Source organism: Prosopis cineraria, unplaced genomic scaffold (genome assembly GCF_029017545.1).
Source record: "Prosopis cineraria cultivar Desert tree isolate PC_DT_omini unplaced genomic scaffold, ASM2901754v1 PC2, whole genome shotgun sequence".
Lineage (NCBI taxonomy): Eukaryota > Viridiplantae > Streptophyta > Magnoliopsida > Fabales > Fabaceae > Prosopis > Prosopis cineraria.
In genome coordinates, this window is record NW_026555333.1 from 6596057 (window position 1) to 6623388 (window position 27332).

Genomic DNA, 27332 nt, shown 5'->3' on the forward strand with positions numbered 1-27332 from the left:
TTTCTAGAAAGTGAACACGGAAAGAATGATTCGAGAAAAGCTGAGATAAGGTAATGAAGGGCGAGAAAAAGGGCGGCTAAAGCCGACAAGCCTGTTTATATTTTCCCGTTTGTTTCAGGCTTTTAGCGACCTGCGAGGGTAATAAGTCGGTGTCGGACTATTTTGGGTGAGGTATGGAAGGTGCCATGAAGTGTGAAGAGCCGGGAAAAAGAGCCACATATCTGGCTAATGAGTGATGAGACAACAGTCAGATTTGGTGTTGGAAATTGGAATTCCGAGTGGAGTTAATTAGGGACGAAGTGGGATCAAAGGTACATATACAAAAATTTAGTCGTAAGGCGATGTTTCAATAACGGGAATAGAAGTAACGACGTTTACAGTCGATAATTGATTGATATAATTACAATAAAAAAAGAAGAAGAAGAAGAAGAAGAAGAAGAACGACAAAAAAAAAAAAAATTAAAAGGAAGATATTAGTATTAGTATTATAAGTGGTGGAATTACAGAGGGAGACAAAATTGAAGAAGGGAAAGAAAAATTAGAGAGGCATTGAAGTCTAAAGATCACTGGAGGATGAGGCGCCTGTTGCAGAAGGAGCAGTAGAAGCGGCGCTTGGTTTTGAAGTAGAAGGGCAGGAAGCAGAACCTCCACTGGGTCTCCACGTCCACCGCCTGAACCATGCCTCCGCAGTACGGGCACGCCCCCGGCGCCATCTGCCTCGACACCACTCGCTCGTCCTCGTCGCACACAAACACCAAACACATCTTTCCTCTTCCTTTCTTCCTTCCTCTTGATCGGATTTACACTTTTATATGTTTATAATTATACAGAAACACAGGTTGAGGGTCTCTTCTTTCTGGTCTGGATTCCGGAACAACATAGCTTTGTGTAGAAGCAGCAGCAGGGATGGCTTCATATATTCACAAAAAGGAAGCGCGTGCGCGGGCATCTAGACGTTTCCACGCGTCTCTCCTTTCCTTGACTGCCCCCCCTGACGTCATCTCTCCTCCTCCTGCCTATCCTTCCTTCTCTTATCTTTCTCCTGTTGAAGTCTGCCGTCGCGGCCACTCTCACGCGCCTTGCAGAATACGCTCCTATCCTCTTATGTCCTCACTTATTATGCTCTCACTACTCTCTCTATTTCCCCTACTCGTGTGTCCACTGGATTTTAATTTACCAGAGACGATGGGCTTCATTCGCAATTTTTTTTTAAAGCAAAAAGGTCTCAGTAGATCGATAACCACTCCTTATTATTCTTTGTTCAATTATTCACTCTCATCAAACAAACACACAAGAGTAGCGTCATGTCGTCATGTCATCAAATTCAATTCAACTGTGTGTGTGTGTATGTATATAAAATGTATTCCGTGGATACAAAGACGAAAGGAGGTAAACAGAGCGACGTGGTGGATTGGTTGAAGTTGAGCGTAGCAAAGGACAGAGCACGGGAAAAAAACCAAGTGCCTGTTCTAAACGAGAGCCGAACTACGTGGAGACACAATATTCCCACACATTACAACACCAGATCACTGTATTTCAGGTATGGTGCTGGCTCGGCTAATTCAGGCGTAGAGCACTTGACAGTGAGAAGGCGTTAACTCTGCAAAAGCTTCTGGTGCCTCCACCACCTCCCATTTCACCTTCACTGTCTCCTTCCCTTTCTCCCTGTCGTGTTCAACCTCCACCCTCCCGATCCCCACATTCAGCCTCGACGCCACCACGAAGATTCTCCCTTGCTCCCCCCTCACCGTCAACGGTCTCTCCAGCTTCTCCCTCGGGAACCTCTCCCCTCTCACGTGTTCCCACTTGTCCCTTTCCTCGTCGTACACCTTTACCGGACCGTCCCCGTACTCCGATATCGTTATCAGCCTCCCTCCCACCACCGCGCTCACCCCCGTCCACCCCTCCCTCATCCCCTGCCTCATCCCCTCCCAGGCGTCCCTCTCTCCGTCGTACGCCGCCCCTCTCGGCGGGAACATGAAAGGCCACGTCCACCCTTCCGTCACGTACAGCTTCCCTGCCATTACCGCCGAGTCGTACCTCCCCATGTTCGTCTCCGTCTTAGCACGCGACTCCCACGCGTCTCGTTCCGGATCGTAGATTTCCACTTCTCTGATTGAATTCATCGTGGGGGGCTCCGCCCCCCCGACGGCCACAATCTTGCCGTTGATCTCGGCGGCGGTGAAGTAGGATCGGGCGGTCTTCATGGGGGATAGTCGGGACCACTGGTTGGTGGATGTGCGGTAGACGAAGGTGGAGTCCATGGGGGTCTGCGTGTCGGAGCGCATGCCACCCATGACGAAGAGCTTGCCGTGACTCGGCAACGACGCGCATGCAAAGCTCATCGGGCATGAAGGTTTTGGAGCGGGCATGGGGGGCAGCACGAACCAGCGGCCCGAAGCGGGGTCGAGGGCCTGCCACTGCACCCTGGCCGTTGATTTGTGGGAGGCCAGCACGAAGAGGTAAGGCCTGGAGAGAGAGAGGGATTTCTTGGAGAGGAGGAAAGTGGAGTGGGTGATGACTCTGTTCCAAGAAGACGATATCGAACGCGCTAACGCCTGGTAGGGGTAAGGAACGTGAAGAAGACAAAGCTCCGCGACTTCATCGGGTAATCCGGGAATCAAAGCCTCCGAGTCCGAACCCTTACTGCTGGTTTCCTTCTCGGCGATCTCCATGTAGAATGCCCGTCAATTGACCGTGAAAATGCCAAGTACGTACGGGGAAGGAATGAAGATGAATGAGGAAGGAGACGGAAAAGCTGGATATATAGGCGACGTGTGGAATTCAGAGGAAGTGAGAGCGAGAGATCACGAAGGAGATTCGGGTAAGTGAGAAAAGCTGTGGCAGATGGGAATTGGTATTTAGTATAATATTTGCGTCGGCGCGTTTTGATGTGAAAGCAAGGCCGGGATATATAGGGGACGGCTTAGGGAAATCCAGCAGAATCATATGAAATTAAAAAGAAAACAGAGAGAGGCGCAGAGAAATCAAAAGATAGGAGATTTGCGGGGGAGTCTCAAATATGGGTTGGGGGAGAGCGGGAGAGAAAATTAAAGAAAATGAAAGTACGGTGGTGGGGAACAGGGAGAGTTAAGATGTTTTTAAGATTATTAGGGGGAGAAGATGGATCCAATCAGTTGGAGTTTGGGGGTGCCAGTGCGTGCACGCTGCAGTAGGTAAAGAGGGAGCGTGGAAGTCTCAAAGCTTATTATTAGAGGTGTCAATTAAGTTCGGTTCGATTTTAAAGGGCCGGCCTTTTAAGGATCAGGATTTAAACGGGCTGGTCCTTTTAAGCTCGATTATACATTAGGGCTTTATTTTTAGCAATCCAACCTTAATGTTCAGGACTTAGGGCCAACTCTCAGGGCTTGGCCCTAATTATTTTTTTATTTTTTAATTTAAAATTTTAAAAAATATATTTAAAATTCTCACAAAGTTATTACACATCACATTAAATATAAAAAAATAAAATAAAATCAATTCACACAACAAAAGTTTTAAGTCTAATAAAAAAAATTCAAAATTAACTTTGATATCAATTACACATTAGTAGCATCATCAGTTAAATCTTGATGATTTTCATCATCAATATCAATATGATTTGATCCTTCTCCTTGTGGATCCTCATGGATGGCAAATATGTTAAGCTTTTCATATCTTCCTTCTTCATCCTCATTATCTGCAATACATAATAATTCAAAATCATAATTTTAAAGTATTTAAAGAATGGAAAAATATTCTAAGTAAGTAAATAATAATAAGTTACCCTTCAACTCAAAACCATGCAACCAATTATGAGTACAAATGATAGCCTCAACATTATCTGGAAGAAGAAAACTCTGATATTTTGTCAAAACACATGAACCAATACTAAAAGCTGATTCACTAGCCACAGTAGTGATTGGAACACTAAGAATATCAGCAGTCATTCTTGAAAGAATTAGAAATCGATGTTGGTTGTTCCTCCACCAATTCAATACATCTAAATCTTTTCAATTATGAGGCTTAAGTATTGGTTCGTCCAGGTAATTCTCTAATTCAGACTTGTCCAAAGAAAAATCATCTATACTCGTATAAATATCTTGATAATCCTGCATTATAATTTCCAAATAATTAATAAAATATCACTTAAATACTAATAAAGTAAAACAATATTAATTGACAAAGTATTTAAAACTTACATCAAATGTATCATCAAAAGTGGTCGCTGATGATGTTGAAACACTTGCAGTGTGGGATGCACGATTTATTGTAACAGTTGAAGTTTTAGAACTTGATTCACCTCCAACACCGGTGGATAATGTCCCCACATTTGAATATTCATAAAAAATGAAATTTAACTTGCTCTTGATGTCAGCAACCTTCTTATGGCAAGTAATGGGGTCAATCTTTGAGTAAAAATATTGTATCATATTAAATTTCCATCGTGGATCAAAAATCACGCCAAGTACAAGGATGACATTATAATCAGTCCAATACTTGTCAAACTTCTCTTTCATTCTTGTGGCCATCTCTTGAATGACAAGATCAGCGTTCACCTTATTTGCATCAAGCAACATTTGAATTTTTGATATTTGCATAAAATACATATTTGAAGTGGGATATGATGAACTTGAAATCAACCTTGTAATCTTTTCAAATGGCCTCAAAAATGTGCACATTGCCTCTGCTCTATGCCACTCTTCATTTGTCAAGCCATGCTTGTAATTTAAATCACGTAAAGGCAATTGTAGAAAAGCACCACGATATTTAACTCCACTCTCAAGCATAGCATAAGTGGAGTTCCATTTAGTGGGAACATCTAACCGCAAGCCCATTGAGGTGTCTATCCCACCAACTTGTTCAACAATTTTTTTGAAAAAAATCAACCTTGCTTGTGATCCTTTTACATATTTAATGCTTTCCCTAATCTTATACAAAGCTGAGCTTGTGACTTTTAAGCCCTCTTGAACAATTAAGTTAAGGATATGGGCACAACACCTCACATGAAAAAATTCTCCATTACAAACCAAGCCATTTATCAAAGACAATCTCTATTTCAGTATGTCTTGCATATTATCATTAGCTGATGCATTATCTAGAGTGATTGTGAACACTTTCTTTTCAATTTGCCAATCTACCAAACACTCATACACCTTTTTAGACAACTCTACTTCGGAATGTGGAGGATCCATCTTACAAAATGAGAGAATTCTATTATTTAGTTTCCATTTTTCATCAACAAAGTGAGCTGTTAAACACAAATAGCCTTCAGAAGTCACAGAAGTCCAACAATCAGATGTCAAACAAATCCTACCAATACTTCTCTTAATCTTTTGTTTCAAATTATCCTTTTGATTGAGATAAAAATTCATAACATCTACCATAACTGTGTTTCTAGTAATAAGCTTAACATCAGGATTCAAAGTCATAATCAATTCCTTAATCCATGTATATTCAACAAATGAATAAGGCAGATCATGTACAATTGTGGCCATGGTAATTATTTCTCGAATACGCTTAGCATCAACTTTTTGAGACCTAAGGTTTCCATCTTTATCCATCAACATAACCCCAACATCATGAAATTTTTCTAAAACTTTACATGACTTAACATGACAACTTAGATGTGAAGTTCCATTAGCCCTACCTGAAGCAAATAATCCCTGACAACCATTACACTGTGCCTTTACCTTATCATTAACAATAACTCGAGTAAAATAGCTCCACACATCAGAAGTATAAGTTCTGCCCTTTTTAGCTTCAACTTGGGACTCCTCAATGTTTTGAGTTAGAGTAGCAGATACCTTTCTTTTTCCAGTACTAGGGGGAGGCAATAATTCTTTATCCTTAGATTGTGTTGCTGTTGATCTACTTCCACTACCTTTGGTGTCAACATTACTTCCAGAACCAATATCAATTGCCTTCCTCTTTTGTGAGGAAGACATACTGAACTGTAAAAAAAAAATTAATAAAATTCACAAAGCTTCCTTAATTTCAATGACTATGCAGAAAGATATATTTTATAGGTATAAGTCATTTTAACAGGGCAAGGCAACAAATAATAATACCATGTCTTAGGAATATTTTTAAAAAATAGATGTTCAGATTTTGGTTTTCCTATCATTTTGGCAAAAAGTTCATATTTTCCATACATAAACAGAATACTCAGATCAGATGAGGAATATACCGAGGACGAGAAAGCTCTGTTTTCTAAGCAGAGAGGAATATACCGAGGAGGATGAGGCTATATTTTCTGAGCAAATGAGGAATTTACCAAGGATGAGAAGGCTTTGTTTTTCGATCAGATAAGCATAGCAGATTGATGAGCTGAAGAGGCGAAGAATAGATGCTGAAACTCAAAGTAATCACGGTCGGACTGAGGCAAAGAAGATGGAGGATGACCGAACTGAGCTGAGGAAGATGAAGGACGATCAGACTGAGCACAAAAGAGAACCCAAAATCGGACTGGGTAGCTAAGTAGATGAAGCATGACCGGACTAAGCTGAGGCGACGGCGAAGATGAAAGGAGCTGACCGAGACGAGCTGACTGCCAAGCACGAAGATGAAAGAAGATGAGGCACGACTGCACGAATGAAGTTGAAAACTTGAAATGAATGAGACTAGGGTTCCTTGCTTAATGCTTACTCTGTTAATCATTCAGTCACATGCGTCTGGAGTGGATCTGGACCGAGAGGATCTAGACCGAGAGGCGAGAGGATCTGGATCGTGCGTGTAGTGTGCTAGAGACCTGGAGTGGATCTGGACATCTGGTCCCTGGAGCTCTGGACCGAGAGGCGAGACCAAGAACTGATGTTTTTTTTCAAAAAAAAAATACTAGGGCTTAAAAGGGCCTGCCCTGACCCTAAAGGGCCGGCCCTTTTATTTTCGGGCTTAAAAACCTTTTAAGCCCGATTTACTTTTTTAAAATTAAAATAGAAGTTTGACCTTTAATTTTTTCAAACCTAAAAAGGTCGGCCCTACAAGCTCGACCCTAATTGACTGCTCTATTTATTATACCAGCCATCGGTCCAAGATGAAGTGCTCTCCAGATTTTCATGTGGTTCTTCTTGGACCATTGTCTATTTAATTCTCCAATTAATGGCCTCCTCTTCGGTTTCTTCAATCATTTATGGATGACCACAAGCGTTGTTTTCTTGTAAAACAAAAACCACAAGTGTCATAATTTTCACTGCCTTCACAATCACAAACAGTGAGCATAACAGCCCCCCCTCAAGATTTGCGCGCCCCTCAATGATCTTGTTGAGTAGGTGATCGCGGCGCTCCCTTGCATCTGTTCCACTTCTTTCATTTTAAAAAACTTGACGTCCATTTCATTCACACACTCTTTCATGCCCGCAGTAGACGTGTGTCATTTGTCACCTGTCACTTCCAAACAACTTGACGTAACTTTCCAACGTTAAAAAAAACAAAAAAATACACAAGCCGCAGGATAAAAATTTGTTGTAGCGCAACCGAATCCATCCATGCATGACAATTCTAATTAGACGGCAGACGGTGTTTTATTTTTATTCCGTAAGAAAAGGCGCTTACTGCAAATGAATCTGGCTCCGTTCTTGATTGATCCCTTCTTGTCAAAGCCTGTGACCAGCACATATCACTGTCGGTTTAAAAGAAAATAAGAGGATGGGCCCACCACCGCAGTCCAGTCTTATTCATTGGGTAAGGCCCATTACGTAGCCCAGGGCGTAGGGCCTGATCTCATTTCTGCCACACAATTCTCCGCCATTTGATTCACTTCCACGGGTCTGAGAGTGAAATATCCACATTCATGGGGCATTTTATCCTGTCGGAGCTTCTCCCTGTTACGCTGTATTCCATGGTCGATGGGTAGCCACCTCCTTCTTTGTATCATTCGACTTCCTTGCCACCTCCAACAATGCTCGAAACTCACATTCTGTCCTACTTTGCTCCTACACAATCTAACTCAAAGCCACTTTCTTCCTTTCTTGTCACATTTTCTTCTGCTCCGACACGGCGTCGCTTGAAGACCACCGCCAATCCGCGTTTAAAGAACCTTAAGTGCTTCACTTCCCGAATCGTCCAACTCACACGCCGAAGGCAGCTTCAACAGGTTCTTTTCTCCCCTTCAATTGTCTTCTTCTATGTTGCTACTAGCTGCTGCTCTGCTTTGATTACGGGGGAAAATGAATCTTGTCTTTCTTCCGTTCGGTTTGGGCTATTTTCATCGGTGAATACGATTGGGGGGAACATTAACACTTGCGCTTGATGGTGTTCTTCCTCAGATATTCGAAGAGATTGAAATTGCCAAGAAACGTTTTGGGAAGCTGAACACCATTGTCATGAACGCGGTCGTGGAGGCCTGTGTTCACTGCGGTGATATTGATTCAGCTCTTAGGATATTTAATGAGATGACAAAACCGGGGAGCTGTGGCGTGGATACTGTCACGTATGCCACGCTTTTAAAGGTGTTGCAATCAATCGTTTCTTGCATTTTCCCTTTATGTGATGCATATAGTATAGCCATAACTAAGTAATCATCCGTTTAGAATATAGTCTCCTTCTTTCTACTAATGCACTTATCTTGGCTAAACGATTGTGTGTTCTTTCTGAGCATGGTTGGAACTTTTGTTTTTTTGTTTTTTTAATGTAATAAAGGGCTTAGGCGAGATGCGGAAAGTTGATGAAGCCTTTCAATTGCTTGAATCCGTGGATAAAGGTACTGCGCCTGGAAATCCGAAGTTGTCAGCATCGTTGATCTTTGGTCTGCTAAATGCCATAATTGATGCAGGTGAGTCAGAAGGTCTGCTCCACACTTATTTATCGCTCAACTGGTTTACTGTAATTGAGGACGGAAATTAGCTGAAGGATGAATCAGTCTACGGTGTCATGAGGCACTTTAAGCTTCAGACTGCTTTGTGCTAGTTGATAAGATGAATTCTGGCCCCTGTCAAATCCAAAAGCCTGTGTTGACTGATGATGCTTTACATGCAATGCTATAGTGCAGGAGATTTACGTCGTGCAAATGGCCTCCTCGCTCGTTATGGTTATCTACTTCGTGAAGGTGGCAATTTCTCAGTCTCAGTATACAACTTACTCATAAAGGTTTTGCTCTTTTATTTGATCTCTCAAGAAACAAAGTTTCCGTATGAATGGTGCTTTGCGTTAGTAACTAGTAGTGATTGCAAAGAGGTAAGACAAATCTTAACAATCTTTAACCTTGAAGAGTTTTTACTTTTTTGAATTCTAGGGGTATATCACCGCAGGTTTTCCTCAAGATGCTGTAAACTTGCACAATGAAATATTACGTCATGGAATGAAGCCTGACAGGCTCACCTACAACACTCTCATATTAGCATGCGTCAAGAGTCAAAACATGGATACTGCAATGCAATTTTTTGAAAACATGAAGGTAACTAGTATGCATTCAAGAGCTATCACTTATTTTCTGTAGAGTGAGATCTATGGAGGTTTCTGAAATTATAATTTTTGTTTTTATAGGGTGAAGCACAGAGATCTACCCAAAATGATGTTTTGCCAGATATCGTGACATACACAACACTGCTCAAGGTCTGTGCTATCACATTTTTCTGTTTTATGAGTCCATTGTTAATCTTCATGGTATAGATTAGTGAATTCCGAAAAATTTCAATTTTTTATTAAAAAAAGGATTGTATTGTGTTATTTATTGTTATTTCAGTAGTTTTATTAAAATAGATGTTTATACTCTGACAGCATGAACAATAATCTATTATATGCAACTTGCTTTTTGCCCAAGAAAAACAAAAAAGGCGTGGCCTCTTGTGTAGCTTCTATTTGTAGTTGAGAAATTATGACCAGGTTGCATCAGAAAGCAAGATTTATATTTTTGTCAGGCTTGGGGGTCAGGGTTCTCTTTTTTCTATCTCTTAGTCTTTTCTTTTAAATGCAGGGTTTTGGGCAGGCCAAAGATCTCTCGTCAGTCCTGAAAGCAGTGCTGGAAATGAAATCATGTCAGGAATTGTATATTGATCGAACAGCTTACACTGCAATAATTGATGCTTTATTAAACTGTGGCTCAATTAGGGGTATGCTGTTATTTTATTTGCTGTTCTGTTATTGAACAGAAATTGTGGGAACAGCATAAAAAAAAAAATGATGTGGAGTTATGGTCGTCAGAATAGATGATTTTGGTGGCTACCAATAGGAGAAATTCTGCCTCTAACAATACTAGTTGAAGACAAGAAATTACTAGCTACTAAACAAACTGCTAGTTGTTGCTGAAAAAGAAAAGAGCTAGTTGTTTATTTTGCATTATTGTAAGTCAAGTCAACATTACAATTATCAAACTGCTCCCGTAATCTTTAGTTGCTATTTATCTCAAAATAATAACTATAATAATGAGGATGCTACTGTTATGTCTTGATTAATATATGTTTGGCAGTCCGGCTTGCTGGTTGAATTTTAACTTGCTGTTCTTTTCACTGTGAAGTTTGTGTGGATATTGAGGAATTTTACTTTCTGGAAAGAAAACAATTAGTCTTTTTGCTTGTGGTCGGTCCTTTTATTTCACTCATCAGTTGATTATTTTGTATGTCGTTTCTCTTTTCCTTGTCGGACTATCTTTTGGGCATTCAGGTGCTCAATGCATCTTTGGAGAAATACTGAAGCTTGCTGGTTGGAATCCAGAGTTGAGGCCCAAGCCTCACCTTTATCTTTCCATGATGCGTGCTTTTGCTACTAGAGGAGATTACAGTGTTGTCAGAAACTTGCATAGGCGGCTTTTGCCAGATTCTGCGGGAACCATCTTGCCAGTTGCCCAAGAAGAAGCTGATCATCTTCTCATGGAAGCGGCACTGAATAGTGGTCAGGTGATCTTGATGAGTGGTTGTCAACTCTGAGGTTGAAGAGGCCCTTTGTTTTTCTTGGTTCTGTCTTTTACACCTGAACCATTGGCTATTTTACCAAGTCAAGGATTGACTGACTTTGATGTGTGTTTGCCAGGTTGATGTTGCCCTTGAAACTCTTATTAATATTGCTTCAAAGTGGAGGGGTATATCATGGACAAGTCGTGGAGGCCTGGTGTGTAATGCAAGTTTTATTGAACATGATTATCCTTGTTTCAAAAACTAGCCACTATTTGTGGAGGGTCTTCCATGCATGGCAAATGCAATTTCTTATCATGCTAAGCTGTTTGGGTAGATTTTTACTTGTATGGTGGTCTATTTTAAGAATGCGTGGGGAGTCTCCTTGGCACAGCTTTGGCTCTTAACCAGTGTTTGGTGGATCAACTTTTTGGCTTTGCCCTCCATAGTTTGCCTTGGCTAATTTTGTTCAAAATTTAATGTCAAATATCATGAAAAAGTAAAAAAATTTACTGAACTGATGCTTCATTGATGCTCTTCTTTTTATTTTTTTGGTGCCTCTCCATAGAAGTTGATGTTGTCAACCTTGTGCTCTTTAATCTAGGTGACTTTGCGCATTGAGGCCACATTGGGATTCTCAAAATCCATATTCAGTCCTTACCTACTTCCTAAGGTACCTACAGTATGTTTCTTAGCATCCTTTGAACTAGGTTGCATTGTGAGTCATTTTAAATGATGACTTTGAGTACTTGTTTGCACAAGTATGCAGAACTGAGTGTGATTACTAAAGTTCCTTGATGCCTATTAAAACTTGACACTTTTAAAGGTTTTCACACTTGAACGCAAATCAATTATAAATGTCTTATTTTTCAAATGTTTTGGCCTTTAACTGACAGTTCGATTAAAATTTTATTCTTAGAAACCTTTCTGGTTGCATGGTTGCACTTTCTGGCTTTAGGTTTCACCTGCTGAACCAGTTGAGAGATTCATGTTGCCATTTGAAGCAACTGGACCACTACAAGGCACCGTACAATTGAAGGAAGTGGTTATGCGTTTCTTTACCGACACAGTTATTCCAATAGTAGATGATTGGGGCAGCTGTATTGGGTTGGTGCACCATGAAGACTGCACTCAGGTACTCCTGTTTTAGCTTGGAACTTTGTTGTCAACTATTATAAGTCTTTGATGTCATTCAATTTTGCACTATGCATGAACATCTTATAAATATTGAAGCTGGTCCATTCATGCATGGACAAAGAAATGACATCTTTAAAATTTCATTTTATATTATACTATAACTTCTGGCCAAAGAAAAGAGAGAGAGGTTAAATGGCAATTTTGACTTTGAGGTATAGGCTTAAGGGCGATTTGAAATCTAAACCTGTATTTGGTAACATTTTAAACCCTAAACAGTTAAATTTGGAGTAATTTAGTCCCTATTGTTAAATTGAAATAAAAAGACGTTTTTTTTTTCCCCAAGTGATAGGACCTAGATAGGTGACATGGATTCTCTCTCCCCCCCCCTTTCTTTGGCTCTTTGCATTCCTAGGTGGCATGTTTCCTCCCTCCTCTGTCTCTCTCTCTCTCTACATACATGGAGAGTCCTCGAAGATCTTCAACTTTCATGCACCTGCCATCAACAGACGCGCACACACTGATTTACAAGCATACATGCACAATTCATTCAAACTCATTTTTCAATTAATCTTTCTCACGTTGAAGAATCCAACATTCAAAGATACCTTAGCTGCTACATTCTTTTGGCGATTTCTTTACTCAATTTGCAGTTGTTGCTGTTCTCTAGCTGAAATGAAGACGTATCACCCAAAAAGTTTGGTTAGGGCAAAAAGCACTATGTATATGCACACCCAAAAGGCACAATGTGACGTCATAACACAAATCAAAGGCAAAAAGTGTTGCTAATAGCGTGAGTTAAATTAATTAAATTCAAGATTTTAAAAGAATTTCACTTGAAAAAGCTTAAGCTTCTATAGAGTTGATGATGAAGCACCATAATTGTGGGGAGATGAGGACCATCACAAGTAGCTCACAAGCAACACTTCCAGAACTATGCCACACATGAACCATTAAAATGGGAAATTGATCGCTGTCTCGATGATTTGATCACAACACTGAGCACCATGATCTTAGCCACGTGGGAATGCAAAGAGTCAGAATCAGAGAGAGAGAGAGAGTCCATACCACCTCTCTGGGCCCCACCACTTGAAAAACGGATGTTTATTTCAATTTAACGATTTAGCCCCAAGTTTAATTGTTTAAAGCTCAAAATGTATTAAACACGAGTTTAGAATTCAAATCGTCCTTGAGCCTATAGTTCAGGGTCCAAATTGCCATATAACCCAACAAGTAAATTATACTATAACTAGTATGAAAATGATAACCAGTGATAACTATTTAATAGGTAATTTTATATTCCCACTTTCTTCAATTGTTGTATGGACAGACAGTATGTAGACAACATTACTATTGGTACTCGGTTATTTTATTCACAGGATGGCAATTTCTGCACCAGACCTTTATTTATTTGGTTATTCAATGAATTCATCGTGCAGTTGGACTCGAATGCTCCACTTTCAACAATGATGAGAAGCCCGCCTCCCACTGTTACAACTACGACGTCAGTTGGTCATGTTGTTGATATGATTTTGGACAAGGGCTACCCAATGGTTGTCATTGTAAAGTACACCAGTTCATATGGCACTGCATACAGCTCAAGGGCAGTTGGAGTTTTTACATCAGAACAATTGTATAGGCTTATCACACCTGCATTTGAGTCACTAGGGCCAAAACTTTCAATCTTTAGAAGATAATAGTGCTATACCATGCTTAGGTGTTTCAGGATGTTATGCACAGTTTTGCCCATCGGAACTAAATTGAGTGGCCACTATAAAAGTTTTCTTTTTAGAGAGTTGAAAGGGAAGGAGAAAGAAGGGTGGGGGGAGGAAGGGATAGAAAGTAGGCTTGCAAAAGCCATCAAAGTTGGATAATGTGATAAAATGGACTCTAGTGGATATTTGGGGTTTTGCCCTCCGATTCTGCTTCTGAAGCTCCCAAATATGAAAGCTACCTCTGCCTCCCTTTACTTTTTTTCTCTTCTTCCTGTTACCTAGTCTATCGTCCCTCTGCCAAAGCATGCTGTTGAGAATGAAAATTAATATACTGTTGATAAGCCACTTTTAACGTGACTCTCCTTTAAAGTTTTCTGCTTCATATGCTTACAAGAAATGCTTAAACTGATTATGGAGGATACTGGAGGGCGTGCTGCATTCTCGATACAGCATGGTGAAAAAGTATTGCTGCCCTCAAGGTGCCTAGGTCCAGAGATATATCCTTCTGTTTTTGCAGTTCAAAATTAACTAGATGCCTTGCAAACTCCCATGACACGAGTTTACCAATTTTTGGCAGATTTAGTGATGCCCTGTCGCATCATTTAGAAAGTTGTATATACTTTAACTTGTTAAGTGCTCTTGTCTTCTCCCTTTTGGTTTCAATTTGGTCCTTCAGTCATTATTTCGGATTAATTGCTTGGGACTAATTAAAGCAGATGATGGCAACAATGGGTAGTGGGGATATATCTCCTCCTTTTCAGATACATTTATTTTGTGAACTTAAAGTTCATTTTTAAAAACTAGGGAGGCAACTCGTGAAAAATCCACAATTTACATGCACGCACTCACTAACGCTACGTTTTCCTGATTCCAGATTCTCCTTTAAGTCTAGAAGCTAGGTCTTTGAGAATTTGGTGATTTCAGGAGTAAATGATACATCGAGTTAAAATTGCCTAATCTAGCGAGACCTTTGTAACACTATTACCTGAATGACTTCGCCTATGCACAACCATAGCTTTAGTCAATAACTTGCCCAGTTCCTCAACAAAGAAAATAGTTAGTGTCAAAATAAACAGGCATCGATTAGCTTTGTCCATTTACAGCTCAATAAAAGAGAGGTGATATTGGTTGATTTGTTTAAGTATATGATCATCTGTGGCAGATTATACAGAGAAATGTTATCACATATTGATGAAATGATTTACAAATTACAAAGTAGCTTGGAAAAATGATGAAGTTGACAACCTTGCTACTTTGGGTCTGGAGGGATATATGAGAACTTATGTAATAACTTCTTCATACTGAAAAATGAAATGATCACGAAATATGAATAAAGAATGCTTTGTTCTAAAAAAAATCATCATACTTCGTGATTATTTAATTTTCAAATATTACACATGAAATATGTAGCGTGCCTGTTTCATTTGGATTGATGGTCAATGACGGTCTGAAATGCCCCAGCCAATGCTCTTACCTTGTTCGTCCTCTTCTCCAATTTGCTTGCTGTTTCTTCTATCACGTCATTTGATACCTGAGTCGTCTCCTTCCCTTGCCCTCCTGCCCCTTGTTGCTTTGGTGGTGTTAATTCAGCCTTCTCCTCTTTCACTTCCGTCTCCACATCATCATCATCCTCTCCTTCTTTCAACTGAACTCCTTCTTCTGTTTCTCCTTCCGCTACTTCCTTCTCGTCCTTTGCCTTTTCCTCTTCGTTATTCTGGCTCTCTTTTTCTTCTGCAACCCCATTGTCGTTTTCCTCTTCCTTTTCTTCAACATCAACTTTTTGCTCTTCTGGTTCTGGATGATCAATGCTTTCGTCTGGGCCCTTCTTACCCTCATCCTCTTGATGTACATCTTCAGCTTTCTCCTCCGGTGGATCCTCCTTTTCAGTTTCCTCTGCCTCAACGGCCGCTTTTGTTTCCTCTGCCACACTAACTGCTGCTTCTTGTTGTTGCTGCTGTTCTTCGTCTTCTGATGCTGTAGGAATTACATTATTATTATCAGCTTGAATCTGAGGCTCGCCTGGTTTAGACTCCTCAACCACCCGATGTTGCTTATGCTCTTTCTTATGTTCATGCGCATTTCCAGTGTCAACAACTGGTGGATTAATCTGGTCAGTTGCATTTTCACTCTCTTCTTGCTCATTGTCATCTTTCATCACCACTTCTTCAATCTTTTCAATTGTAGCTTCTTTAACTTCCGCTTCAACAGTTTTTAATTCCTCTTTAGTTTCAGCATCATTCTTAGGAGCTTTGGTTGAGTTAGCAGCAGCAGAACCATCACGAGCTACCTTCTTAGGTGTGGGACTAGGGCTCTTACTACTCCTGCTTACACTCCTGGTGCTGGCGGACAGTTTCCCATCTTTGGCTGTTCTGGAGGTCTTGTCTGAACCGGATTTCGAAGGAATGGTGCCTCTGGATGAGAAAGACAGAGGTCGAAGCTGTGCTCCTGATCTCTCCCTAGGACCTGGAGACACAAGAGCTTTGTGTAGCCTTGAAGAGGACTGGCTATGTTTAGTCAAGTGTGAAGGTGAGGGAGGCTTGTCCAAAGATCTTCTTCTGTTTATAACAGTCCTCTGGGGAGAATCAATCTTACTGTTCTTCAAAGAGAGGGACTCATGGCGTGAGCTTATGGTAGGCCTGAGATAGTTTGGGATCTGTTTTTCTTTTTCTGATGATGGGGCAGGCTTATCACTTGTAGCGCATGGTTTTGTGGTCTTTTTTGTGCTTGTGCTTTGAGAGTTTGAGGAGATGATCTTCTCCTTCCCAACTGCACTATTCTCTTTTGGTCTTGCCGTTGCCATATATCTTCGTTTCTGCTATTACTTTTCTTCAGAACAACCTGCTCGCACCACGTTCTCAGAAAAATTAAAGGCTAGGAACTGCAGTGTTATTATTCCCAGTGCTGGAGTTTTACTAAAACATTTATGTAAAACCTTGTTTTAGTAACCAAGCGTTTGATTTTGTTCAAATTCTATCCCTTTAAAAATAAGAAAATAATTGTATATAGTCTTTTGGGGAGCAAATATTTCATGCAATTGTAGCCCAACCTAATTGTAGTAGCAGCAAAAATTAGGGGCACAAATTGATAGAGGTTATCTTTGGACTAACGTAGGGAATCTCTTTTATTTTCTTTCTTTCTTGTTTCTTTTTGAGCAAATCTTTTCTTTTCTTTTCTTTGTTCCCTTTCCCTTTGGGGTTAAAAGATGGAGGGTCAAATTCGCACGAGTTTGCCCGGATTGCAGATTGTGATACATGAATATAAAACGTGAGAAATCTAAATGAAAGGTCTATAAATGATGAATTTAAAAAAGATCCTACATGTAAAACCTAAAAATGCAAGCAAAGTGGATTTATGGGACACTTGAAGGCCCAAATTTAGATGTTCAAAGCATCTGGCTGTTCACAGAATAATGAATAAGAGGACCTTGCAAAAGAGAAAAAGAAAACTTACCGCAAAAGAAAAGGCCTTGATGTAAGCTAAAAGATTCTAATCATCGCATGAGTACTAGCGAGAACCTAAAGTAATGATAGTGATAATATTAATAATAATGCCCCTCTATGATTTTAGGTTTTTTTTTATCCAAAGGTGTAAAGAAGTCACAATGATTGTCTTTCACAACTTTGTATAATTGTATATATGAGACAGAACAAAAGAAAAACATCTTGAAAAGAAAGGAAGAGCAAAACTATAGAGAAGCAAGACAGTGAAAGTTGAGATAACATACCTGATGAAAGAAAGTTCATGGAAGAGCGAACTTGTGGGAACGAGGAAATGAATTTGCTTTGAATTATGAGAGGACAATATATGATGAAGAACAAGAACAAAGAAGAGAAACAAGAAAAGGAAAACCCAAAAACAAAAGAAAAAAAACAAAACAAAGAAAAAAGAAAAAGAGAGAATGGTTGGAAGAGAGGAAACAGAAGAAGGGGTTAGTGAAGGGGTTAATAATTCGATGAGAGAAGCGCAAATTACGCACAACTCACAGATTATTGAAGGCCTTGAAAGTTGAAACTGAAGCCCCTTCATCATCAGTTTAATCCAGCACCACTCGATGAAAATCCGACACATATGGGATGGGATTGTTGACTCTTTCTATTTGTAAATTTGTCAAAAAAAAAAAAATCGTATATTTTTCGTTGGAATCAACGTATGTGAGTCTGTGTGGTGACAAAAATGTGACCAAGATCCAAGAGCTTAACATCGAAGCCGCCGAGTGTGGTCTTGCAAACACACAATTTTCGTTGTTTCTTGTTCCCCTTTTCGCTCGTTGTCGTATCTCATGCGAAAGGTCGCTCTAGCTTTTATTATTAGTATTTATCATCATTTCAACAATAAGTAAGAACCCGGAAAAAAATTTTGTATTAAAAAATTGCATTTATTACAAAGTTGGACGGAGACGAGTGGTAGTAAATTCTTTTTCAATCATGGATCTCCCAAAAATAACGCGCCTTCCTAACTTCACCATCTCACAAGTTGGCTGTTTAACTTGAGTATTTTCGTTATAATCAACATGTCACTCAATTTTTTATTATAATCGAGTAGGTTCGAGTAGAAGGGAAGTAAAAAATAAAAATAAAAAAAGCATGGAACAAAAAGCAAACCAAGTACCGAGTTGGATAATTTATGAATGAGAAAACACTTTCAAATCTCACACAAAAAACCTAAATATCGAAATTATAAAGTTATTTTGAAGCTTCGTATTTTTATTGAGATTACCAGTTATTGTTGAATAATTATTAATGGAATTGTTCAGTTGACAATTAAATAATAATAATAATTATTATTATTAATTATCCAACAGTCATTGATAACTCCAGTAATGAACATATAATTTTAAATTAATTTTTTTATTAAATGGGACTTCATTTAAATTCTTTGTATGGTATCTTATGGTGATTTTCCATTTATAAGCGCTAGTAGATGAGCATCTCTTCTTCGGAAGTCTATGTACTGTATAACATTCTTTATCACATCATTAAAAACGTATTCTATCTAATCAAATCATAATCAATATATATATATATATATAAACAAATCTTCTAGCTTCAATCTGATTAGTTAAAAAAAATTAACTTTCATTGATTAATAATTTTAAACTAACATTATTATTAATATAAAAATTTCACTTGATTCATTATTGAAATTTAATTTACTTTCTTATTTTTTATATATTTTCAATCTACTTTTACAAAAGCATTTAATGAGATTTAATTTATTTTCTTATTTTTTTTATATATTTTTAATTTAATTTCATGAGAGCATTAATTAAAGAGAATTCTCATTTTAAAAAAATTACTTTCATTGATTAATAGATTTTAGGCTAATGTTAATATGAAAATTTCTCTTAATTTATTAACCAAATTTAATTTATTTTCTTATTTTTCATATATTTTTAATCTGCTTTCACAAGAGCATTGATTCAAGAGCAGTCTTATTTTTTAAATTTATCTAATCGTTAACATTAATTCCATCCGACTAACATTTTTCATTCGTTGTACTTTCTTATACCTTTTCAATTTTCTTGATGAATGAGATTTAATTTATTTTTTTATTTTTCATGTATTTTTAATCTACTTTCATGAGAGCATTGATTCAAGAACAGTTTTATTTTTAAATTTTCTTGATCATTAGTATTAAGTCCATTTGACTATTTTTATGCATTCGTTGTACTTTCCGATGCCTTTTAATTTTTTTAATCAATGAGATTTAATTTCTTTTCTTATTTTTCATGTATTTTTTTTTATTCTTTGTACTTAATATCAATCAACTCTTATTAACCATCATCCATAAACATTGTCTGTAAAAAGAAAAAAAGAAACAAAAATTAACTTTGATTTGGATCGTCAATTCTTATCTCATGATTTTGACCTTTCAGGATGTTTCACCATACATTTTGTACTGACAAAATAACATGACGACTATTTAAGTACTCTAAACAGGCAAAACTTGAGTGGTTGATGTATCTTTTTGGTAACCCTTTTGTTTTGCACATGAAAGAAGAAGAATAATAGGAACTAAAAAATATAAAAATATATAATACAATTAAAAAAAAAAAGAGGGATCCCTTTGTATTCGTTTTTATATCCAATTTATGAAAATATAATTTATTTCATGATTCATAAACTGATGCTTAATTTTTTTATGTAATTAAAAATGAGGGATTATTGAGAATTTTAATTTTTTTTAATATTCTCAAAGTATTATGAGAACATGTATTTTCTAAACAGATTTTTCACTATAAACTCTAAAAATAAAAACAAGATCTATACAAATAAAGTATTCAAAAAAATAATTGAATAAAAAAACTTTTACTAATTTAACCATCTCAAATATATCATATCAATACATTTGATGATATTTGTTTTAAATTTTTTAATTCTACTCCCGTGCGTTAGTTGTCATTAAAACAACGTATTCCAATTCTGATTAAATAAATTTTATTCCTTATCATATTGTTAATTAAAGATGGCGCATTTCGGAGTTCTCTGACAATAATTCACATCGATGGTCATAAATTGAGTGGATTTTTGCTTATTTCTTGAAACACGCCCCAAACCTTTTTATTTGCTCATGTGAGAATAAAATCTACATAGTCGGCAAACACAGTCTTCCTCTTTTTAATTAAAAAAAAACCTTACATATTTAAATTTATTTCTGTTTTCTTTTAATTTAAGTCAAATTAATTCGTTGACCTTTAATTTGCATAATATAACACGCACATTCATGTATGTAAACCAAAGCTGGTATGAGCAGAGGCGAAGGCAGCGAAGATTGTGCATTAATCTATTCACTAAAAAATAAGATATTACATCCAAGAGTGTGGCCCCCACTTTCCTTTCCCTAATCCATCGTCTCCTTTGATTTTTTTTTTTCATCATTATCTCTTACTCCACTTAACCAGCTTTTTTTTTTAAATAAACATAATCTTATTAGTAATTCGTGTCACAAAAGTTCGGTTTGTATTTGAATTCAAAAGGTATTTATAAAACTTATTACTAAGGTTTTCTTATCTAGAACAAGATTTGAACTCATGGTATTATATGTATAATGGATTAAATCAGAATCTATCTTCGCTAGCTCAGCTGACCAATTTTTTGTCAACATATATTATGTCTACTATTTTGTATAGTTGTAGAGAAAAGGCACTTAAAAAAAAAAAGATTGGCTCAGGTAAAGTAAGGAGAGAGAATAAAGTTCAAAACACAGGTGAATACAGTGGAAAACTTTTAAATAGATTAATTAAATATTTAAATGCAACAAAAGAGAGATGGACGTTGGGCTTATCCCTATGTTTAAAAATAAAAAGCTTTGCATCAGCAAAGGCAAGGAAATGGGTTTGGCAGTTGTCCACTTGGCTTCCATACTTTTCCACTTTTAAAATTTATTTATAAATTACCATAATTTATTATTGATTGACTTTCTCATCTCTCTCTCCAAAATTCAAATATTTTTTTACTTGACATGCTAATGATAAATTTGCCTATGCAAGAAGAACTCCTCAACTAAAAAAAGGGGGGGGGGCAAAGCTATTTCATATATATATATATATATATATGAAATAACATTACACCTCGCATTAATATTTATTTGTTTCTCTGTTAAGAGAGGATATCCAAATTCTTTCTCTAACCAAAGCATATAAAATGTTGGGTTGGTTATATGATATGTTGACCTGTAAAAATCTATTAGTAAAGATGCACAAATCAAAACAGTGAATGGAATATTATGTCAAGGTAATTATATGTGTTCCCGCGTCTTGTTAATTTACGTTACAACTTACATTTGTTGTCACTGTTGGTACGCGTAGATTGTCGTGTGGTGAAAATAACGTATAGGCTGATCTCGAATAGAGAGATGAACCATACAGAAAACTCGTGAAACATGTATGATGATCACGTCACCGTCACATTGAAATTTACCAATTGCCGATTATTAATTCGTCATTATTCGTGATGTTTTTTTCCCTTCTTTTTTTTTTAAAAATTTGTTTCACCAATTTATGATGCCTTTCTTGACTTGGCAGAACAAAATGCGTTTTCTTGTTTCTCAATAATATTAATCACACATGTTGAACAACTCTTCTCCATTTCACCTTTAAAAGTGGGCGCTATCAAGGAAAGTGGAGGTAGTTTCTTGTCTTGTTTTATTTGATTGTGAGTTTTTATTTAAAATAATTATATTCAAGACATAATTAAATATTAAAATAAATACTTCTTCTAATAAAAATTTGAATATTAAGTCATTATATTTTATCAACACAACAAACAAAGTATTTTAAAATTGAACTGGTTATTCAATCAATTAAAATATTAATTCAAGAGTTTGTTAGTGGTTAAAAATGTGCCAAATTCATTAAAACACTAATTTAATGATACATCGATTCAACTGACTCAAATTTTTATATTATGTGAAAAAAAATGCCATACTTAGAAAGTATATGCCAAATGAATATATTAGCTAAATGGCATAAAAAATGGTCTTGCAATTAAAAAAAAAAAAGGACAGCTATAAATAAAAAGGATCAATAGGCTATTGTAATTGTTGTTTCTCAATCAAAATCGAATTAATGTAATCAAGCATTGAAAGAATATTTTAGGCGAAGCGATCAACTTTTTCTTGTAGAGAATCCAAGTTTTTCTTATAAGCAAAAATGGTAATATGACCCAAACTATAAAGATGATCAGAACTATCGATAAACTTGTTGATTGAATAAAAAAATTGCTTTCAAGCATGTCAGCCCATAGGTATGAGGATCTTTATAACAAGTTTTTTAAATGAAGAATCAACTCAACTAGTTGCCATTGTATAGGATTTGAGCTTCAAAGGTGATAAGTCTACCACTTTTGAATTTTGTGATTTTATATTTTAATCGTCCATTTATTTCTAGAAATAAGCATAAATAAGATTAAACATTGAATGTTCACAATTTTTTTATTTTAAAAAATTGTTAATTTTAAAGGAAGGAAGTGGAGAAAAAATGGAAAAGGGTGGATTAGGCAGCGAAGAGCAGGTGGAGAATGGAGTGTGAGGTTGGGGAAAAAGCATATCGACGGACGGAAATGGGGTTTCCGTTTAGAGTTTGAATCCAACGGCCGACAATGGTTTGGTTCTTCCTTCAACGACCTTTTTCAACTACGACGCCTCTTCTACTATTTCTGTTTTTTTTCTTTTCGTTTCGATTCAGCGTCCCCAAGCACTTTTATATTCACCATACAAACTGTTCATTTGGATTGGACCACAGGATCTTCCACCCCCCCTCCTTCATGTTCTTGCTTCTCTCTCTAAAAAGCAGCGACTCATTCATTTCTTTCCCTCAAGCCTGCAGGATTCTAAACTCCCAAGTCTCAGAACTCTCTTTTCGCTTTCTCCCTCACACAAAGGTACCCACCATGCTCTGTTGATTTTCCATCTTGGTTCAATCCCCTTTAATCAATTTCTTCTTTTCAATCCACCAAATGATTGGTTAATTGGATATCGGTTCCCCGGGCCTCGTCTCTTTTATATCTAATATGTGTGTGTGTGTGTGTGTGTGTTCAGTGTTATTTTTTTTATACCAATTCGATTGACTCTGGCTTTGATTTTTTTTTTATTTAATTCCCCACTTTTATTGCTTGGGGATATGGAAGAGCTAGAATTCTGATGGGTTGATCCCCTTTTTATTAGTTTCTCTGGGTGAGTAGTTTCAGCTTATGGAAGCTCTGAAATCGCGGAGGAGGTCTTGTGTAGAGCTTGATTGTGTGGAGAAAAATTGAAGTGAAGCCTCCTTAAAAAACGCGGCGACCCTCTTATTTTGGATGAAATATGAGCATGTGGCTATCAGGAGTCCCCTTCCTTCTCCTTTATTCCACTTTGTTATTATATTATAGTAATAAGAAGCAACATCAAATAATATTAGCGTCCTCCTGCTCTATTATTTACATCTGATGATTCCATGAATGATGAACTCTCCAAATCTTCGTTATTCTTCTTTCTTATTGAGGAGTCTATGGCAGATTGCCTTCTTGAACTCGCTCATCTCATAGCTTTGTTCATGGGTGTTCCTGATTGGTATTGAATTGATCATAGTGTTTTTCACATTCATCACGTATTGGTTTATTCTCCCTTTATGTTCTTCTGGGCCTAAAGTTTATTCTGCCTGAATATACTGTCCTTGGGGAGTACTAAAATCTCAAGTAAATTATATCCACCTGGCATATGATGTAAACAATGATATTAAGGTGTATAAATTTAACATTAATTTGATGAAATCAATCCGCGTCGTCTTTCTGTAGAAGCTCTTTGGTAAGAGATTCCAACCTCGGAATATTTTGGATAATCGCTTGAGCTGCCATCGTGATTGAGTATATCTCTAGAATAATTAAAAAAGAAATAAATGGTTATATTACACGTAGAGTTGGGGATAGTTTCTGGGTTTACGTTGAAATATAAGAAATTAATTTGAAAACTGACAATGTTCATGGTTAGGGATGATGCTTACCATTGCTGCTGTTTCCATTTCCATCTTTATGAGTACACTGAAGTTTTGTCCTCTGCACTGATATGGTTGATTTCCGTACGAGCTTTTGAATTTTAATACTTCATGTCAATATTTTGCAGATTTAAATTGAATAAACAATAGATGGATGATTATTCTGGTAAACGAGCCGTAGATGGGGTGGTAGTACCTAAAAAGGGGATGGCTCATGTGCTTAGAGATAGTGCTAATGCTAGGGACCGTAATGGTCAGTTTTGCAGCCGACCTGGTTGCAGCAGCAGAGTGAATTCTTCTAAGGGTGCTCAAATTGGTTCATCTGAAAAAGGTAAATCTTCAAGGCCATCAATCCGACCTTCGAGTCGCAAGGAGGCAATTGGAAGTTCTTCTAGAGCATTACCAGGATCTTGCAACCTGGGAAAGTCCCTTACAGAGCCCCAGAAAACATTTTCTTCTCAGTCAGAGACTGTCCCATGTGAAACGAGTAGTTTACAGGATGGACCAGAAATTTCCGAGATCATCTCACCACCTGAAAAAATTCGCAGAGGGCCTCAAGCTGAAGTGGCAAGTTCAGAGTCCACTAATGTCGTATCAATGGAAGTAGGAAGCTCTAATGTAGCATCAAACACAACAAATAGGAGGAATCTTCGTCAAAAGCCTGGACTTAGTAGTCAAGAATTCAAAAGCTCTGGCTCAGCAACGCGCACTGGAGTCAGTAGGTATGGATTGAGGAACCTCAGATGCAATTCTATATCTGATGTCATCCCTTCAGGTTGTTCATCATCAGATTCAACCCCGCATAGGAGGAGAGATGTGATGAAAAAGAGAAATTGTGAAGGAGAAAGTAGTTCTGCTGCTAGAGGTAAGAAGATGAGTGGATCTTCATTGGAAGGACAAAGTTCTGGCTCCAGAAATGGTATATCTATATCTGATTCAAGAAGATCAAGAAACTTTCCTCCTCACAGGGATAACAGCAACGTTGCATTAGTTAGAACTAGGAGATCATTCAGTGGTCATGCTAGGGGAAGGCTTTCTAGCCAAGCAAATGAAAACCCTGCGCTACCCAATCAATCTCCTATCACTATATCATCTTTGCCTCATTCCAGTGACCTTAATGCTCCTGATTTATTACATCATACCTCGTTGGACACTCCCCTCAGAAGTCCAAGATCTTATAATAGACCAAGTAGTAGCAGTGAGCGGTTATTTGGTGTTTTGCCCTCATCTCCTTCAGAATATGGGATAACAAATTCTCTCATAAACCGGGACAGCTTTCGGCGCTACAACATGGATGGTATTGCAGAGGTAAATTTCCATGTGAAGTATGGGAATATATAATTTCTTTTTTTAAATCATGCTCTTAAATGAGAGCTTACAACAGGGACGCCAATTGATGAATGTGTATAGGTATTATTGGCCCTGGAGAGGATTGAACAAGATGAAGATCTTACGCATGAGGTAATTCTTCACATTGACTAGACTTAAATTAACCTGTTACTGACGCTTAACGTTGTGTCTTTGCAGCAAATTCTTTTACTGGAGACCAACTTGTTCCTTAATGGACTAAACTTCTATGATCAACATAGAGACATGCGATTGGATATTGATAACATGTCATACGAGGTTTGTTACTGAATCTACTTCCCTTTCGACCTCACCCCAAGGGGGGTGTTTTGTTGTTTATGCCTTATACCCCATGTGAATGAAAATATTCTTTGAACAGGCATGTGATGGCCCAAAATAAAAAAAAAACAAGAAGAATAAGAAGAAAGCTGGATTGAGGGATATAATTTAACTGTTAAGTGTTGTTCGTTGGTAGAATGATGCCCTCTTTTTATCCATAGAGAAGATTGAAATTTAGCCATGATTATGTGGGGGATGGCTCTGAGAAGCGATTCAAAATTTTAGTTTTCTTTTATTTTTGGCTATTTGCACCAATATTTTCCATGCAAATTACAGGAACTATTGGCTTTGGAAGAGAGGATGGGTTCTGTAAGCACAGCTCTAACGGAGGAAGCACTCTCAGAGTGCCTAAAGAGAGCTTTCTATGAACTTGCCCCTTCAGATGATGCAGCCGAGAGCTGCGTTGCGGATAGGGATGACACCAAATGCAGCATCTGCCAGGTACTTTCTCTTCACAGTCACTGAAGCCTTTTTCATGGGTTATACTCATCTTGCCTATTAGATATAAGTGGATGCCATTAAACACTCTCATACTTCAAAGGCTATGAACCAATGAATTACAGTTGATCAAAATCCTTATACTTGCCCCCCCCCCCCAAAAAAAAAAAAAAAAACAGAGAGATAATTTAGTTTTAATGTTAGGAGTTCCAGTGAGGAATAGGAACATATTTCATTTTTTTCAAATGTATGTATTTAATTTTGCAAAACTGATGTCCCGCTACCTTGGATTCGGCCAGCCAAATTGGAATATGCATCTTGACTTCATCTGATCCATTAAAAAACATGGATTTAACCGAGAGTCGAGTTGGAATCAATCTTAATAAAAGCAAGCCTCCAGCTTGTATGTAAATAAGGCTATGTTGGACTGCCTCATCATATTCACCATGGATTAATTGTAGAACAAGAAGTGAAGATGTATTTACTACTGAATTTGCAGGAGGAATATGTGGAAGCAGAGGAAGTGGGAAGTCTGCAATGCGAGCATAGATATCATGTGGGGTGCATACAGCAATGGCTGCGCCTGAAGAATTGGTGTCCTATTTGCAAAGCGTCTGCGGCACCATCACATTCATTTTCTTCAAGTTCAACGCCTTGAATGAATTCATTCCATTGTTTCATATTTCCTTCTCCTTTCTGTACAAAATGATTTTACTTCTTATCTCTTCTTTTTGGTCACGTCTTACGTGTAAATAGCCAATACCTTCTGTCCCCGTTATTCATCAAGTAATAAAACAAGCCTCCGGGCTTCAGACTCTGGAACTTCTTGTTAAGCTGTTGATGGATTCATTACTTTTAAAATTCACTTTCATTTTAGTTGCTTTAATTCTACGGTAATGTAATGGGTAAATCAGAGTCGTTTTTAGTTCTCTGCCTTCTCACGTATTGAGGAGTGAAACTGAAGACAATGTAGAATTAACCCTTACTGTCATTTTCCAAGATTGTCATTGTGGCCTGCAAGTTTTTTAAGGCGGTCCTCACTTATCTTTTTATTTATTTATTTATATATAAAAGACGTTTAATATC

General features: G+C 37.6%; 6 protein-coding genes across 17 annotated transcripts; 2 read left to right on the forward strand and 4 right to left on the reverse strand.

Moving 5' to 3' along the window:
• Window positions 1-459: 459 nt before the first annotated feature.
• Window positions 460-1549, reverse strand: LOC129302216 (uncharacterized). The gene has a single exon (XM_054940923.1). It carries the CDS (start codon window positions 762-764, stop codon window positions 564-566), a length of 201 nt encoding a protein of 66 aa, XP_054796898.1. The 5' UTR covers window positions 765-1549; the 3' UTR covers window positions 460-563.
• LOC129302213 (F-box protein AFR) lies at window positions 1383-3137 on the reverse strand. The gene has a single exon (XM_054940921.1). The coding sequence runs from the start codon at window positions 2673-2675 to the stop codon at window positions 1563-1565; it is 1113 nt and encodes a 370-aa protein (XP_054796896.1). The 5' UTR covers window positions 2676-3137; the 3' UTR covers window positions 1383-1562.
• Window positions 3138-3992: 855 nt separating this feature from the next.
• On the reverse strand, window positions 3993-4817 carry LOC129302056 (zinc finger BED domain-containing protein RICESLEEPER 1-like). The gene is made up of 2 exons (XM_054940721.1): window positions 4182-4817; window positions 3993-4091 (listed from the first exon to the last, which is right to left on the reverse strand). The coding sequence occupies exons 1-2, from the start codon at window positions 4815-4817 to the stop codon at window positions 3993-3995; spliced, it is 735 nt and encodes a 244-aa protein (XP_054796696.1).
• Window positions 4818-7712: 2895 nt separating this feature from the next.
• On the forward strand, window positions 7713-14317 carry LOC129299111 (pentatricopeptide repeat-containing protein At5g10690). 7 transcript variants are annotated; one of them, XM_054937584.1, is made up of 12 exons: window positions 7713-8074; window positions 8247-8429; window positions 8620-8752; window positions 8969-9066; window positions 9212-9373; window positions 9463-9531; window positions 9893-9953; window positions 10579-10811; window positions 10945-11022; window positions 11410-11478; window positions 11764-11940; window positions 13319-14317. In XM_054937584.1, exons 1-12 carry the CDS (start codon window positions 7880-7882, stop codon window positions 13634-13636), a joined length of 1776 nt encoding a protein of 591 aa, XP_054793559.1. In that variant the 5' UTR covers window positions 7713-7879; the 3' UTR covers window positions 13637-14317. The 7 variants fall into 7 exon arrangements, with proteins under 7 accessions (XP_054793559.1, XP_054793540.1, XP_054793573.1 ...); XM_054937565.1 differs by having other exon boundaries at window positions 7716-8074; window positions 8964-9025; window positions 9893-10028; XM_054937598.1 differs by having other exon boundaries at window positions 7717-8074; window positions 8620-8680; window positions 8964-9025; window positions 9893-10028.
• A 441-nt stretch (window positions 14318-14758) lies between these two features.
• On the reverse strand, window positions 14759-17901 carry LOC129299153 (uncharacterized). 3 transcript variants are annotated; one of them, XM_054937609.1, is made up of 4 exons: window positions 17638-17901; window positions 17379-17434; window positions 17105-17169; window positions 14759-16492 (listed from the first exon to the last, which is right to left on the reverse strand). In XM_054937609.1, exon 4 carries the CDS (start codon window positions 16452-16454, stop codon window positions 15075-15077), a length of 1380 nt encoding a protein of 459 aa, XP_054793584.1. In that variant the 5' UTR covers window positions 16455-16492; window positions 17105-17169; window positions 17379-17434; window positions 17638-17901; the 3' UTR covers window positions 14759-15074. The 3 variants fall into 3 exon arrangements, with proteins under 3 accessions (XP_054793584.1, XP_054793590.1, XP_054793597.1); XM_054937615.1 differs by lacking the exon at window positions 17379-17434; XM_054937622.1 differs by lacking the exon at window positions 17105-17169.
• A 4939-nt stretch (window positions 17902-22840) lies between these two features.
• On the forward strand, window positions 22841-27063 carry LOC129303232 (probable E3 ubiquitin-protein ligase RHG1A). Of its 4 annotated transcripts, none has more exons than XM_054942396.1 (7): window positions 22841-23034; window positions 23318-23701; window positions 24251-25430; window positions 25533-25583; window positions 25650-25748; window positions 26085-26249; window positions 26746-27063. In XM_054942396.1, the coding sequence occupies exons 3-7, from the start codon at window positions 24273-24275 to the stop codon at window positions 26902-26904; spliced, it is 1632 nt and encodes a 543-aa protein (XP_054798371.1). In that variant the 5' UTR covers window positions 22841-23034; window positions 23318-23701; window positions 24251-24272; the 3' UTR covers window positions 26905-27063. The 4 variants fall into 4 exon arrangements, with proteins under 4 accessions (XP_054798371.1, XP_054798373.1, XP_054798372.1 ...); XM_054942398.1 differs by having other exon boundaries at window positions 23318-23463; XM_054942397.1 differs by having other exon boundaries at window positions 23335-25430.
• The last annotated feature ends 269 nt before the right edge of the window (window positions 27064-27332 follow it).